The 17,304-nt window shown below is 35.0% G+C and overlaps 1 protein-coding gene across 2 annotated transcripts in view; it reads right to left on the bottom strand.

Annotated features, from left to right (window-relative positions):
- MFSD14B (major facilitator superfamily domain containing 14B) overlaps positions 1–17,304 on the bottom strand; it is a 30,568-nt gene that overhangs the window by 1,793 nt on the left and 11,471 nt on the right. For both annotated transcript variants that reach the window (XM_071424783.1, XM_071424784.1), the window contains 10 exons: positions 16,394–16,489; positions 13,248–13,310; positions 10,908–11,035; positions 9,918–10,032; positions 8,736–8,954; positions 7,562–7,675; positions 6,931–7,002; positions 4,311–4,423; positions 3,323–3,420; positions 1,392–1,549 (listed from right to left, as the gene is read on the bottom strand). In XM_071424783.1, the coding sequence (XP_071280884.1) occupies positions 1,392–1,549; positions 3,323–3,420; positions 4,311–4,423; positions 6,931–7,002; positions 7,562–7,675; positions 8,736–8,954; positions 9,918–10,032; positions 10,908–11,035; positions 13,248–13,310; positions 16,394–16,489 (1,176 nt within the window). The remainder of the gene's footprint in view (positions 1–1,391; positions 1,550–3,322; positions 3,421–4,310; positions 4,424–6,930; positions 7,003–7,561; positions 7,676–8,735; positions 8,955–9,917; positions 10,033–10,907; positions 11,036–13,247; positions 13,311–16,393; positions 16,490–17,304) is intronic.

The following is a 17,304-nucleotide window of genomic DNA, read 5'->3' as shown; positions in this document are numbered from 1 at the left end:
CTCACCCGATCTCCACACTGATCGAAAAATGAAAAACACATAAAATTTTCAATTGAAAGTATGATTGCCTAGCTAATGAAACAGATGTTGACTTGATGCTTTTTTGTAATTTTTTTTTGCTTTAGGCAACATGCTTGTAAAATCAACAAGAGTCATCTGAACATTAATAGAATAAGATTTCAACATCCAGAAGTGCAAGTACTCAATAACCTTAGCTTCACTTTTCCATGGCTGAGATATCTAGAATCAAGTTAGCCAAATAAACAAGCATCCCAAAAAAATCAATATATGGGTGAGCAAAATAACAGTGAGACCATTCTCACTGCAGACACATGCTACTCATGTATGATAACTCAGTATTTGGAGTTATTGTCTCTTGCTTCTAAGCAGTTTATTTTAAAGTTCAAAAACAAAACTTACCCACATTTCATAGCCCCAACTAAAAACAAACACCAGAAAGGTTTTAACATAAATTTTAATCAGCCAGGTTTTTCTGGCAAACCTCTACAAAAGAAAAATGTAAGCAATCCAGCTTTTTTTTAATCTTTAACAACTTTTCTGTATCTGTGTAAACTAAAACTAGATAAAACCAAAGGTGAAGCTTGTCAATCCTTTGTACTTTTATTCTACCAAATGAAATGTGGGAAGTTCTTCTCAAATAAAGTGGGAAAATATCTGAACATAAGTATACAGTAACCAGGCATTTCCCTTGCCTCAATTCTTGTTACAATCAGAGGCCTAAATTTTCAGCTGATGGTCTGTACATATAAAGAATATAAACATATCAAAATATATTTTGATGATATTAAATCTTCAAGAGGGGCTACACACACAAATACTCAAAGAAGAAATGAACTTCCACAAATTAATACACCCTCATTTGCAGTATAACAGCTAATTCATCTGAGCAGCTTTTGAGTATTAACCACATAATTGTGGTTTCACTGAGAGGAGCAAAAATCTTTCAAAAGCTGCCCTTTGTCATTGCATTGCCAAGTGTTATTATTACTCTCCAACACAGCCTACAACTCCTCTGTTTGCTGTAAGGGTTTCCTGTGGATAATCATAATAATGCAACCTCACTCAAACTTTAGTTCCAGTAAATTTACATCAAAATAAGTTATCTGGTACAGTTACAATACCAAAACCAATGCTGCTACTACTGTAAATCTAAGTATTTACTATCACATTTAAATTATCTTAATCTGAATTATTTAATAAAACTGAAAAGTGAGAATTAAGTCATTTAAGAACAAGAACATCTTGTTCTTAAACGACTTAATTCTCACTTTTCAGTTTTATTAAATAATTCAGATTTTAAATCAACCAAAAAGAGATTTCTGGCACAATGAATTCTACACAGGAAACTCCACACCAAATTTTGAACTAACCTTAGCACTGGGATTCTGCTTTGTTTCAATTTCAGAAGTGTTATCAGGTAGCAATCCATTAAGTTCCACATGGAAGACAAAGAAAATAAAGCCATACAGTGCTGGTCCCAGGCCATTGCACAGTCCTCTTACTCCAGTTATTATTCCTTGGACAACACCTAATGAGGAAAAAAAGGTAAGATTTTCTTCTTTTAAGCAAGGAAGAAATGCTCAGAGCCAAGAGCTCTGAGTGTATTCTAATAATTGTTCCAAAATAGAGCATATCATAATTATTTCTACATTCTAGGATGTAAGAAGTTTATTGAAGACAAATCTGTTGGATTAAAATAATCCTCTGCACACCATAGTTCTGTCACTATACTTGAAGATTACTGGAAGAATTATTATTTTTATTATTGGATAATACTTCATTATTATGATAAAGAAATTTATGTGCAGGTTTAACTTTTAATATTAGAGTTCTTCCACTCTCACGCAAAGCCTGCAATGAACACTGCAAAGATAGCATTTAAATGTGGTTCCCATTCAATTTATTTTCAAGTGAAATTTAGAGTAATGCACCTAAGTGGTAAGAATTGTGATTGGGAAAATATGCACAAATTCTGACCACTATTTATTTAAATACCAAGTAACCTATTCAGGGCAGTAAATTAAGTATACAGCAGTAAATTCACAATACTTGACTGACTGCAATTTAATAATGGATTCTTTTTAAAGCTTGATTAATCAAACTGCTATAGGTACACTTCTGTTTCGACTTCATTAAGTAATTATGACAACTATACAAAAAGTGTTTTAATGATATTAACTTCACATAAGAGTCTAAAGATGCTACTTTACAATATTAATAATCTGCTTCATTCTTAAGGCAGCAACTTGTAAATTGGGAGGAAAAGAAAACATGCAAAAAAAGTTTTTACTTCATAGGTTTATGATATGAAAGTTTAAAATCTTCATGCCACTAGGTGGCAAAACCTCAGTCTTGAAAGCCTTTGCTATTAACACCAGTTTCCTCTATGTAAAATCAAAGTTCAATGGCTTCTGTCAGCTTAACTAAACTAGTAATTTCCTGATGTAAACAGAAAACAAGTCTTTAAAAATCTTTAAAATGTCTCAAAAAAATGGGAGAGAGGGGAATAATTAAAAAAACCCATGTAAAATACCATCTTTTGCATCTTTCAACAGAAATCCACCTCCTGGAACAGTATCTCCTTGGTACTTCTCAGATTACCTGCATTTACCTACCTCATGCTGTACAAAGCTAAAGTATAACTGATACTCAAAATTTATATGTAAGCATTTTTTTAAAGAGAATACTAAATTCAAGTTCAATTCGAGAACAATACAAAGTCTTTTTACCAGTGTTTTAATTTGTGATGACTTCTCATTTCACTTTAAAGGAGGAGTAATTTCTGACTGTACATTGCTTTTCACATCAAAACCAGTAAATTTTGTGTTTTCTCAGATTAACTGGTTACGTTGGCATCCTTTTCTATTCCTTGAAAATCTGAGGTATTGTATCAAATAGGGCCAACTTTTCTACAAAAAAATAAAGCTTCTTTCCTACATTTATTTCAATCTGGTAAAATGTGTAATTAAAAAGGTAGCATTGTTACATTAATCCTCACTGTTCACTTAGAGAATACTGCATATAATAAAAGGAAGAGAAAAAAAGATAATGTTTTTGTTGCCTTCATAGTACTTTTACAGAAAGAAAGACAAGAAGTAGCTAATCAGAAATTATGTCTTTTACAATGTAAATATGATAAATTTGTGCATTTCCTTCCTCTCTACATAGACTAGCAGACTTCCACAGGTACTACCAAGTGAAAACACACAAAGATAACTTGAAAAGTACACCTAGGTAACTCTTCTGCTTTCTAGAGAAAAAAGCAGCCTGATGCATAAACAGCAATTTATCAAGTACTCACCTTGTTGATCTGCCTCTGCATTTTGTGAAACCAGAGCACTAATTGCTGGGAATGTAATGCTTGACATCGCTGCTACAGCTCCCGCTGCCCACATCATCCTGCATTAAATACATAATTTGAATTAAAAATGAGACTGCCCTTATAATTACTCCCCACACTCCCACAAGAGCACCCCTATTTAACACTTCATTCCCTTTCAAAATATACATATTGAAACAACTAAAGAACTGGAAATGATCTGGTTATCTTCCTGCTCCCTTCCCATATATTATTCTGAACTTGCTGGAAGAGAAGCACATTTGATTTGATTTTATCCTAGCAGAGAAAAAAACGGGAATGGGAGTGAAGTGGGCTTTCCTCTCCTAACATTGTACGAAGGAACAATTTCCCAGGGTGTCCCAGTGAGACAATTCTCTAGCTTCTACAACTGACTAGGAAGTACTCTTGATAAATGACAAGCACTCCTCCCTGTCAGTAGGACACACTTAAAGAGTAAGATTTTCTAGCTTATGGTTCCAATTGTCTCTACTTAAAGACAGAAGAAACTCTAGATAGTTTCCTACAGAAGAAACTGTAGATAGTTTCTAAGACTGATGATAGTTGGAGTAAGAGAATATGTTACAAAAACAAGTATAGGTCCAATACCTAATGGGTAAAATAGATCTAGTGGAATTACTCGAGAGAACATGCTACTTATTAGCTTGTGAGTTTAAGAAAAAGTTTTAACCACATTCATAGACTTAATACTCAGTGGAACAAAATGTTGCCAAGACTCCCTTTTCAAAAGGACTGTAAGTACACAAAATTCTATCATTCCTACATATGCAAAATACAGACCAAATTTTGGTAGAGTAATGAAAATGGGAATACTTAATTCACAGAACACTCAAATACCCATGACAACAGAATTAGAAGTAAAATTTGTTAGGGAAAAAAAAAAGCTTTTCAGTTCCTTAACAAGTGTCCACATAGCAAAACATATGCTTACCAAGACTGAGATCCAAAACCATACCAAGCCAGCTGAAAGATCTGAAAGCCAAGACCAAGGAGAACTGTGTTTTTGTTCCCTATAGATCTCATCAAGATACTGAGAAACAAAGTCTGCAAGAGAAATTAGTTCAACCAAAAGTTGTTTTAAAAAGTCAGCCTTGCTAAAGTAATTTCTCCCATGCAAAGTAATTCAGAGGATCTTTTAAATGATGAGAAAATTCACACCATTTGTCCTTTTTCTCCTCCTGTATTAAGCCCGAAATACAGATAAGTCATTTCAACATTTAATGTACAGATATTCTTAACACTTAAAGGGTTACTTCTTTGGTACATCCAGAAGCATATGTACTGCCTTCTCTATGTATATTAGATGACAGTGTCTATTTCTATTTTATTTGTCTAAATAAAAACAGGCTTTCATTTTCACCTCTACAAGCCTATTGTACTACGGAATAGAGCACTCCACAAAATAAAAGCTGTTACCAAGCAAAGACAGTGCAGGCTGGACACAACTTGAATTCACCAGTATCTACAAATACTAGAGAAAAAAAGACTGCTAGCCCGGAAGAAAGTAAACTCCTTAGGTCAGCTGACTTATTTTGCAAATTTACATTTAAACTTACAAGTAAATCCTGCTGCTTTGTCACCTTCATCACATACACTGAAATTTGGCCAATTCCTAGGCACCATTAATTACATTTTCTACTGACTCTTTACATAACTGATATGACCTTTTTTATTTGCACATGAAAGCTAATCCTAACCAAAGATTAGTATTTCCATTTTTTAGAAGTGTTACTGCTGAGGGGAAAGGAGATCCCAATTCAGACACAAGACACCCAGGGCAAGAAGCAGATACTTCCTAGTAAAGCAAAGTCCACACGGACAATTTGATTCAGTTAACGGACCACACTTTTCTTTAACAGGAGAAGCTCAGCAATGCTTCAGTAAAAATACAGAGAAAAGGAACCAGGACTGCAGAGCAGAATACACTTCCTCTCTTCTCTTCCTGATTGTATTGAGTCTGTCTGAGATGTAGTTAATTTTCCCACAGCAGCTCCCACTGGTCTGTGGGTAGCTGGAAAGGTGTTGTTAACACACCAGTGCTTTGGCTACTGCTGAGCAGTGCTGGCAGAGCCTCAGCGCTGTCTCTCAACATTCCCCCCACATCAGCAGACTGGGAATGGGTAAGACCCTGGGAGGGGACGAAACTTGGCCAGCTGACCCAAACTGACCAAAGGGATAACTCATCCCATATGGTATCAGCTCAGATACAAAAGCTAAGGAAAGGAGGAGGAATGGGGCATTTGTTATTTACGATGTTTACCTTTCAGGGCGACTGCTATGTGCGTGGAAGTCCTGCTTCCCGGCAAGCGGCTCAACACTGCTAGCTCATGGGAGGCAGAAAATAAATCTTTTTTTTCCCCCTGTTTGTACACACCTAAACTTTTGCTTTTGCTTCAATAAGCTGCCTTATCTCCTAAGAATTGTTTTTTACCTTAATTTTTCTTCCCTGTCTGTCTGGAAAGGGGAGTGCTGGAGCAGCTCGGTGGGCATTTGTCATCCAGCCAAGGACAACTGCTCACCCTAGCTTTCTTGTTTCTCATTTCTAGTTTGAATGCTACACAGAAAAAATACAGTAATTCTACCTTCATGTGTTCAGTTCTTTCTTACCCAACATGCCAACACAAATCAGTATTTATGAAGCAAAGATTATGTCAATAAGCCTAGATTACTTCAGTAAGGTGTACTCTTCAAAAAGCTCAAAAATCAAAAGATTTTCCTCATTTTAACACTGAAAATTATAAACCAGAAGGAAAGCCACTTAGATATTTTTAGAAAAATACTGGTCTGCATAAAGTATAACTGGCAGATGTGAGTACACACAATAGCCTCAGAACAAACCACAGCACAAAGATTAAAATAATTTCTTGAATTGCTAATGAAGGCCACAACTGACACCAGGAAAACTGGTAAACATTGATGAATGTGTTGTTTACATCAAAACACCTTCGTTCTGCTAAGAATGGCAGCAAGGGTACAACATACTCTATATGCCATTCCTCCTCTTGTCATCAGAACAGGAAGACAAACTGTATCCATAAAGATACCAAAGATCACATAATAAAAACTCGGATTTACAAAAGACATAAAGATTTGTTGAAAAATCAGCTCACTGTTGCCAATTAAGAAATATGACAAGAAGATACCAAGGCATCACAGCTCCTCAGCCTCCAAGCTGAGCCTAAGTAACCCTGGAAAGACTGCCTATATGCAAGTTTAATAGCACAAACCAACTGAACAGGTGCAAGTAGCATGACTTTTATTTAAAATAAGGCACTTCCCTTTCAGAATGCTTTGCATTTAGTAACAAATTTCCTGTATTGTTTTAGTGATTTTAAGTCAGAGTTCCAATGAATTTACTGATCCAAGTTTAGCAAATTTTATCTTTCTGATGTTCAGATCCAGTATTACTAAGGAAAGCTTATACAAAGTAAGAAACTTACACGGACTGTATCACAAATACAACATTTAGTGAATGCAAGATACACTGACATATTAGAGCATGTAAGAAGTTTTAGATGAGCTTAAATGAAGCATTAAGAAACAAAGCTTACCTGAGCTATTATGGACAGAATGCCCACCACAGCTATAAATGCCGCAATGCTAGCAGATCCAAAGCCTATAACCTGTAGAGAAGCAGAAATTGTGTGAAACAAATGCCAAACACAATCCAGGACAATTACTAGCAGTGAATATCTTTTCAATGAAAACACTCATCCCTGCTTATACTCTAGATTTGTACAGTATCCATTCAGGAAGTGTCCACTTTCAAGAATGATCCCTAACTTGACTCTTTGCCAAGCAAAGTATAAAGGAAAAAAAAATCTCCTTAAAAAAAGGAGACAGAAGAAGTCATGGATCTGGAAACTGAAGTTCTCTATCCTTCCCTCAAACACAACAGGTCTTTGACAGGTAAGATCCCACTTCAAGACAGACTCAGAAACTGCTGTACTGAATGAGAACAAAGGCCTGCTTAAGGTAAACACGTGCTTAAAATATTGCAGGGTTTATGCATCAGGAGTCAAGTGTTACTCAGTTTTTGGCTTAGAGAATCACCCTGCCTTTAATTTTAAAGTTTTACTTTGTCAGAAAGCAGGCCTCTAAGCAAAGCCTATAACAACAAAGAGGTCATAAGGAATATTTATTTAAACATCCTTAGTAAGATGTGAAGAGACCAATATTTACCTGTCTCAAGTACAGAAAGAAACTAGAATACTGGCCAGCCTCAGGCAGATATGAGAATAACACTGTAATGCAGATTGGGAGAACTGTAGGGTCTTTTCTAACCTTCTTTAGAGACTGTAAAACAAAAGAACAAGGCAGGTATTAAAACATTGTACAAAGTCTATGAAAGCATAAAGAAAGAAGGTAATTCCCTTTTTTTGCATGTATATACATCAAAACAATTACACATGGACACTGTTAAGCTGAACCTTAAGTCACAAATAATCTCTTTATATACAGTTTGGGGATCTCAATTCTTAAGTAAAGTTTCCATCAAGATTTTTGAAGCTACTGTTCAGTACCAAGTCAAAACTATTCCCCAAAAACAGCATTACATAATTGTAATACCTAATGTCTTCTAATGGACCTCCATAGTAATTATTTGTTTTGAAAGATACTAGCAAAAAATATACATTTCTTACACTTGTTCACCAATTATATTAATTACTTTAAGGAACAAATAAATTGTGGAAAACAAATTATGTAACTGCAGTCTTTCAAGCATGCCAGTCATCTCTCAATATTCACAACCAGCTCCCAGCAGGACAGATCTTGAGAAGAAAAATCACTTCTTCCTTTCTTAAGATACCAAGGTGTAATGAAAACATAAAATAACTGAGTACATGTGAGTGAAGTTACTACAAAGACTGCATGGATGTTTTAGCCCTTCCTATATATACCTATAAAAAGATCAGGCTTTATAGATCCAATCTCTATTAGAAATAAATCATACATAACCAAAAGTGGAAATCAAGAGTGCAGAGAGATACTGCCAAAAGTACAGTCATAAAGTGAGTATGTAAAACCTTAAAATATTGGGGCATAAGAATTCAGCATTTCTGTTTGCAATAAAATAGAGCACCTAAGTTAGAAAGTTAAAGTATTGTACCTTTGGATTTCACACCAAACATTATTTTCAAATCTGGAATTATTTCATCCACAAAGTTTGGTTTGATTTTGTTTTTTAAATGTAGTTAGATCTTTATGGGCAAGAGCAGAGAATGGAGACTACGGTATACCCAACAGTCAAGCTACCAGTAAGGCTGAAGACTTCTCAAGCTTACAAACTGCAACTAATAATTATTACTTATCAATCACCGAATATTTAATAACAACTTATTGAAGTGCATCTTACTGCAAAAGGATCTGCCTGTTCCCATGATATAGAAGATCCCCATGAAGCAGGTCTTATTTTTTCCGGCAGAGATTCTGGTACAGCTAGCAGGATGAAAAAGATGTCCATGACAGCCACCAACGTGGCCACCAGTACAACCAGACTATCCCCGTAGCTGGCAGACAGGTATGCTCCAATGGCAGGACTAGTCACCAAACTTGCTGCAAAGGTGGCAGATACCTATGCACAACAGTTTAAAAACGCATCAAAGTGGTTATTCTCCCATTACAGAAAAAGGACATAACTTGCTCACCACCCCTCCCTAGAAGTGTCATTTAAAAAACACCCCAGTAAGAATTCAAGTAAAAAACCCAAACCAAACAAAAAAGTAAATAAACCACATACTATTTACAACAATAAGTATGGGTCCCAAATACAGTTTCTACTGCCTTCTCAACAGCACACCATACTAGACAGGATTTACACTCCAAGATCAGGTTTGGCTCAAAGGAAAATGGCTCTTACATTCAAATAGACTAAAATCTTTATTTTGTTTTCTAATTATGAATTTGAAGTGATTTCACTGAAAAAGTTGTCAGTACATTTAAATGCCTGCCTAAAAAAAGTTTAAAAGCTAAGGACATCTATCAATAGACCTCCAAAACTTAAAGTAATATAGATATTAGGAAAGCAAACTAAGCAGGAATTGTATTACCTCTGAATGGACTAGTTTGTACTAACCAAGCAAGTTATTTTCCTCATCTTTTGATCATGAAGAAGGATCATGTCTAAGTTATTAAAAATACTGTTTTATGCATTTTCATCCTTACTCTTACCATTCTAACATTAGAAAAGGCCATTTTATACCAAAAAGAAGTCAGATGAAGTAGATATGCAACTTAGAGGTGATGGAGAACTATGCTAAATTATATTACTTGCATTGTCTTTAACATTTAATGTTCTGTTTGCAAAACTTAAAGACATTCTTTCTTACACATGCCCTGTATGCAAGTTGTCAAATATTAATTCTGCTCCCATGAGCACGCAGCACTCCGTTCACTGTGTGAACACTAATCCAGTGTCTTGAGCCATGGTACACTTCTTTATCAAACTCTTTAATCAGGAAACAATCTGTTCATCAAAACACAAGTTCAATATGAAGGTCATAATCTGACCTTTTTCCCCAAATGGAGCATATCTTACCAGTCCGTAGGCTGTAGTTCTTTCATGTTCTTCTGTTACATCAGCTACATAGGCAAATATTACAGAAAAGGTAACAGAAAATATTCCACATACTGAAATCAAAGCGAAGTACCACCTAATAATTTAAAAGCAACAATTAGAAAATTTGAACTAAGATCTCTTGCTTTTTATCTTACTAATAAGCAAGTTTGTGTTTAAGCCTAAGAGGAGGGTTCCTTGAGAACTAACACAGAACTTTACTGGAGATGAACGAATGACTGTACAATCTCACTTAAATACTAAAAAACAGCATTTAAATTCTTTTATATTCTTCTGTTTACTATACATCAGCCTAAAAAAAGAAGAAGTGGTCCTTTGAGGACATGGTATCTATAGATTTTTACCCTCTCGAGTTCAAGTTACGAAAAATTAACTATCTTAGAAGTTATTTCATCAGCCAGTTAAGGAATAAACTATGATACATATAATGCTGTGGAACCTGAACTCTGAATGCATTCAGACTGTAAACAAAATTTTTTGTAATTCCTCCAAGTTTCACAATTAATGTAAATGCAACTAAAGTCTTAACTGAGCAGTACTGACTTGGTTTCAAAGTACTAATCAAAGAGGTAAAAGATCTCACTTGCAACAATTATACTTTTCTTTGGCAAACAAATGATAAGGTTCATTTAGCTTTAAAAACAAATTTATTACTGTCAGTCACTAAGGGAAAAAATTAACAGCTGATCTTAAAATAGAGATAGATGGGATTGCTAAATCCTTAAAAGAACTGCTTTACTTGTATGAATATAGTTCATATTCCATTATTTCTACTTTTAGGACACACAGTTTGAATACCTCTTGAACAGAAAACCTCCAGAATAATGCAATCATGTCTTGAAAGGAAAGCTGCTTTCTTCTTGTCTTATTGTCCCTCTCCCATTTCCCCAAACATCTTCTCTGAATATCTGCTCTCCTGACAGGACTGCTACTGCAGTTTGTACCACTTACCATGGGCTTATTCGCATTAATGGAATTGGGACACAGGTGAAGAAAACTGTAAGAAGAAGAAAATACTTTCTTCCCCAAGCATCTGAGAGAGCACCTATTAGTGGAGCACTGAGAAATGACAAAAAACCCTGTGACAGAAGAAAAACAATTAGTATGTCGGCAGCTACATTTCCAAGGCTCACTTTACAACATAAGAAAAGAATAAAGTAGATAACTGAAAATTGACATTATTTGTTCTACAGTCTAGTTTTCTGTGATTCTGATGTTTTATGTTTCAAATCAAACTTGAGTGAATTTAAAAAATAAAAAAAAAGAGCTTATGTTCTTTCAAGTGCCATTTGATTCAATATAGAAGTAACACAAACTGCAAAATCTTTAACACCTCCAAAATACAGTCTAGTTCCACAAAAGACATTATCTTAGCCTCTATCAAGAGACTCAGTGCTAGATTTCAAACCTAAGTTGCCCTCTAACTTGGACTGTCCCAGAAGAGGGCTTTGGGTAACATAACTGCTCTCTCAACAAATTTAACAGTTTAAATTAAATTAAACACTTACTGCTTTATACTATATATTCACCCTGTACAGTACACCTGTAAATAGCAAGAACTATTAAGATCATTTGAGCAGACCTGGCAACTTGAGATAATGGGACACCATAATGAGATTCCTGTGGCAAAGGTCAGACTCACATGTACAGTAAAACCAGAAAAAATTAACTAAGCATCAAATACTAGATTTTTCCAGAATTTCATGAAGTCCTAGAATCTAGGCCTCATATCCATTTTATTACACAGGAGAATTAAAATAGGAAAGGATTTCACAGGTTTGTTAACTGGGGAACAGCTCCTCGTAATCAGTACATTCTTCATTTATCAATCCAATTGCGCCCTAAGTCCAAACATTAGTAAATGCACGGTTCTGTAAGCACCTTAATACCCTGGAAGCCTACTCTGGCTAACTTTAGCTTACCTCTCTTATTCAAATGTAGTCACACAAGTTTAACATATGCATACAGACTTGCTGTACTAAATAACTGTTCTGTCAAATCCTTACAAACAAACCTGATTTTCAACATTTCCAGTAAGTAGACTGAGAGCAAAAGCTGTAAAGCCAGACTACCAGATCCTTGGAAAGTTACATGTCTTACTCAGTTGAAATTACTGTTTCTGTTCCTTAGAATCAGATTTCAGTGCAACATGAACTAACATGTTTTGCTGTCAAAAACATTTCCAATGTTTCACAAACAAAGTTTTAAAGAAAAAAGACACAGAAGTACAAGATCTCCCTAGTCTTTGATCCCCAGTTTAATAGACCTGTTGAAGCAATCCAAATATTCATTACATTACTGCACTTTTCTACAGGCATGCTCTGCACAAAATCTATGGGCAACCCTCTATTTACTACTTTTAATATACAGTTATATTGCAGTGTGAGAGAAAAACTTATAACAGGAAGAGGAACATGAGCTTTGTTTTTCTATGAGAACAATGAGAAGATAACTTCCTCTTTCAGTCTGAGACAAACATCCCAAGTGCACTGTGTTCTGCCAGTTCACCATGAAAGATAGGTGATCCTAAGGATTTTATGTTCTTTCAGCTAAAAGCAATGCTATAGATTTGTTACGCGACATAGGGAAAAATAATTTCTGAGCACTATAAATTATCTTAGTCATAAGTTTCAGCAAGGGCTTTGCAGCCTCTCAGCACAAGAGTTATGAAAGATAAGACTTTACATTAGTTACGCTATAAAACTCTTGCAAGCTTTTTTGTGGCCACAATTCAGCATAACCACTGTGGGAATGCAGTGGTCTAAGTAAGCTATAAATGGCCCTGAATATCTTGAATATCACAGAATGTTCAAGAGCAGATTAAAAAAATAGGACCAGGAAATAAACAAACCTGATGAAAATTAGCTCTTATGCCGCATTTTAAGACAAAATCACAGTGATCAAATGCTTCATTTTCTACCTCAATGGTATCATCATGATTGCATTAATTTTCCTCTGATATAAATCATTTAACATTAGGAAGCAGACGACAAAAACCTAGCTTTATTTTCAGACAGATCCTTATCAAAATTGCAAATAGCTACAAGTGGAACCTATTCAAATGAGAGGAATTTAAATTTCTGAGAAACATTCCACTTGTCTCGAGATACTGCCACTTTCGCAGTAAAACTTGAATTCAGCCCAAGAAACAACCACTACAGTAAAAAAATTATTTAAGAATTAACTACATTCTCAGTGTTTTGTTATGTTCTTATGGAAAATGTAGTTGAGACAAGTCAAAATATGAAAACAGACAGAATATTTAGGTCAGAGGTTTAAAAAACATCTTACCTTAACACCTTGAATAAGACCATTCATTAAAAATGTATGACTGGGAAAAGTTTCATGTAAGACCTGAAGGAGGGGGGAAAAAAAAGCACCATCTTAATAATGAGAGTCAGGAGAGAGTTGATTCCAAGTTTAAATTTGATTTGTAAAACAGGATAGGTCTATGAGAACTTGTTAGAAAACAAGTATCCTATCCCAAAATAAAAACTAAAAGAAAAAAGCAAACAAAAACAAAAACCCTGGAACAACAAGAATCAAAGTATCTTCTACCTCTTTTTTGTCATCACAAGAAAATGTAAACACGATTTAATATCTATTTATTCGCATAAGTTCCTATGCTGGCAAAGACTGTAATGCAGAGATAGTTGGTTGGGACACTGCTCAAAAAGAGGACCAATGTAAGCAAAAACCATCTCCAGGCAGTACAAATTACAAAATTTTTATGTAGCTACTTCATTTAAAAGGTTGACTCAAACACTCTCAATATTTAAGAGTGAAAATGAGATTCTGCTAAATTACATTGACTAAGAAAAAATAGTGCTATATTCACAACTGAACACACAGCTGCTATTAAATAGCCATACAGTTAGAAACACTTCCAATTAGTAAGTAGATGCTTATAAATACCAGCAAGATTTCTGAGTATTTAAATACAGCTACAAATTCATGTAAGGTGCTTTATCAGCAGTCCTAATTCAAGGGAAAGAATGTTAATCTATGCTAAACAGATTTACCATAAATATGCAAGAGAGTTAAGGGCTTCACAGGTGCTATCACATTGACTAAAAAAAAAAATTATTGTGATGTTCAAAACATATATGCGCAAAAATTCAGATTCAAACAAAACTCACGTTCATTTGCACCTGATATTTATAGATAAGTGCCACCAATTACAAAAATTACTTATATGTATACTGAGAAAGTGTCACTGAAAAATATCAGCATCATTTTTATAGGAGGACTCAGATTCTCAAATCATAGGTTTAATCAAAGTGGTGGTTCTCTTACTAATTACTGGTCAGATAATTCTCCTTATTCACATCACTTTTCCCTCCTGGCATCATTCTTTGATTAGGTATTTAAAACAATTCTTCACCTGGTAGAACACTGATCTTATGAACTGAGGAAAAAAAAAGACCAGAATTCAAACTACAGATCTAGAAGTAGATGTCTTCTAAGTTAAAGAAAAGCAAAACAAAACAAACAAAAATAGGAAACTCAGAGAGTCAAATCTAATTACCTGTGAGCTGTTTTCTAGTATTTTTTCCTGAGAGGCAACCCTTGCTGATACTAAGTTCAAGTCTTGGATATTAATTTGTTACTTTATAGACAAGAGAAGTTGACAAACTGGTAGAGGAGGGAACTGCTTTAGTCAAGTTCTACCAATAGATACATATTCAAAATATATATATATATATTGAAGAGAGAACATATCATTAAGTAATTAATATTGCTACTAGCACTGGTTACAAGTCCATAAATAAAAAAAAAAAATGTCCATAACATCTGGGCAGTCTTTGACTAGAATAGCCTTTGTGTGCTTTATGAACACTTGAAATCTTTTCTTCTCCAAGTATAGTGTCATGTAACACACAGTACAGTTTTGCTGACAGATGTCAAAAGAAGTGTAAAAGCAATTTAAAAATTTAACTTTAAATATTCTCAGCCATCAAACAATTTATTTTCATAGTATGCAACATTTTAATTAGACTGAAAGTGAACAATGACCTACAGAATCATGAAAAAAACCCACAAAAAATTGAGTAACCATGAGCTTTGATCAACAGGCCAGACATTATTATTTCTGCCCTTCCTACCCGACAAACCTGCTTGAGCAGAAGTAGGCAGCTGGCAGATCAAAGGCTGAACGTTGCTGATAAGATATCACTCTCTACATGACATCTAGTACTGCTAGCTCATAAGCAGGCCAATGTAAGCTACCACTACATCACAAGACAGGTGCTAAGTATCAAACCAGACTTGAAATTATATAAACCCCACAGCAGCCATTCAGTGTTTACAAAGCTGATTACGAATAAAGATGATTACCCTCAACTATGGACCTATTCCAATTGGAGTATACTAATGGGCAACTATTGAACAACCCACCTATAACACACAGTTTTCTTAAAATTTGTGTGGGTTTACAGATCTGTAAGAATTATAATTTGCATATTTATCCTTTTAAATGAGTAGTGTCAAACTTGGGCAAGTTGAAATTGAGCACTTCGGTTAAGAAAAAAAAGCAAAGAAAAAGAAAATACAAGAAAGACCACCCAGTAAGCTTCCCTATACTTTGACACCAGCAAGACAGGATGAGAGGACAGTCATTTTGTGAGACAACTGCTTTATGGAAATGTGTCAACTGTTTATGTGAACTTCTTTATTACTAAATTATGTTAAGAAGTGCAGTGACTGTCTTTAGAAAAGTTAGGCAAACACATGCAAACACATTCCAAGAGTTATGTACATTATCTTACTTGGAGTTTGGAGAAATAAAAAAAATAACTTTCAATCATACAAAATTTGCTTGCCATGTTTTCAAAGTGGTCTCAAGTATAAGGCAATGAAAACCTGGACTAGTAGAAGTAGACCTCCTGCAATTGCCCACAGGCAGGCCCCACTAAAATGAACGAGATCCATGCCCTCCAATTAAATGCTTCATATCCTATTACCAAACACTCAAATTATCTGTTCATCTAGAAAATAACCAGAACAAAATAAATACTTATGAAATCCATTTCTTACATGAATGCCTTTGCACTTTAAGTTACATAATGACAAAACAGTCAGCCCATGTGAATATACATAGTTAATGAAGGGTTGCATAGTTTATTCAGTTGTTACAATGGAAGATTAACTGAACTATGAAGTCTTGAAAAAGCCAGAATTTCCAGAGATACTTTAATCAATAGACTAAACAGGTGTCAGTCTAAAAGGCAAATAAGAGTTAAAGAGCAGTACAGCAGAATTAATTTATTTTTCTTTCTCTTCTAGTCTTTCAGCAGTCCAGATCTCAGCTGCTTAGACTTCTGGAATTGAGGTAATGAGATATGCATTAATATAAAGCAAATTAAACCCAAAACACCTAGAAATTAGCAAATTAACATTTGTCAATACCAAGACAACAGCTGATGAACGATACTTACGGTTAGCATTGGAGTTGTCAAGAGCCCCCAGGCAAAGAATTCCAGAAATATGACCACCACTGCATGGTATACACTCGGCCGACCAATACCTTGTTGCTAAGAAAAAAAAACAAATGCAGTGGTTGTACACATCCAGTTCATTACATGTGCAAATATCTCTTACAAACATGTTTTGAGCATAACCACTTTTCAGCATGACCTACTAACCAAGCCCTTGGGAACAACAATAAGCCAAACAAGGGAGGAGAAATTGTTTTGTATTACAAAACAATAAAAGATCTCTAGGGAACTTCAAGTTTGCTCCCTTGAACACCTGCTGACTGAAAAGAATTATTGGCATTATTCCTGACATTGTCCTGTACTGCTCTCACCTCCAACATGTCTTTAGGCTTCCTCCCACATTCACAACCCTTCCACGACAAGGTGACAAATGGTATACCTCTCCCTGCTTCCTCCACAAGTGACAAGACACATCCACTTCATTAAGACCACAGCACTGCTTCAACAAAACCATGACAATGTACATAATCAGAAGAGCAACAATTTTTGTATTTGAAAATGCCAAAGTATGAGACAATAAGGAGTTGTTTATGTCATCTGGACAACTGTTTTCTATTGATTGCTGACCAACTGATTCTGTGCTTGTGTCTGCAAATACAGACTTCAGACTGTGGAACTATTCTACTGGTCAACAAGCAATTCCAGAAAGAATTAGCAAACTATCAAAGTACTCATGATTTTGTGAAACTGCTGCCATTCAAGATCAAAGGACTTGATCCCAGATGAGATTAATGAAATCTTTTTATTTAGATTAAATGGGCAGAACCCTTGGGAAAGATGCATTTAACCAGAACTGCTGCTTGCTTGCTTTCTTCCTGAAAGAGATTTAAGCAGAGGTGCTGAACAATTGA

This window comes from Agelaius tricolor, unplaced genomic scaffold (genome assembly GCF_023055355.1).
Source record: "Agelaius tricolor isolate 1412-34295 unplaced genomic scaffold, bAgeTri1.0.p SCAF_4, whole genome shotgun sequence".
In the NCBI taxonomy this organism is placed as follows: domain Eukaryota; kingdom Metazoa; phylum Chordata; class Aves; order Passeriformes; family Icteridae; genus Agelaius; species Agelaius tricolor.
This window is presented reverse-complemented; position numbering and strand designations above follow the sequence as displayed.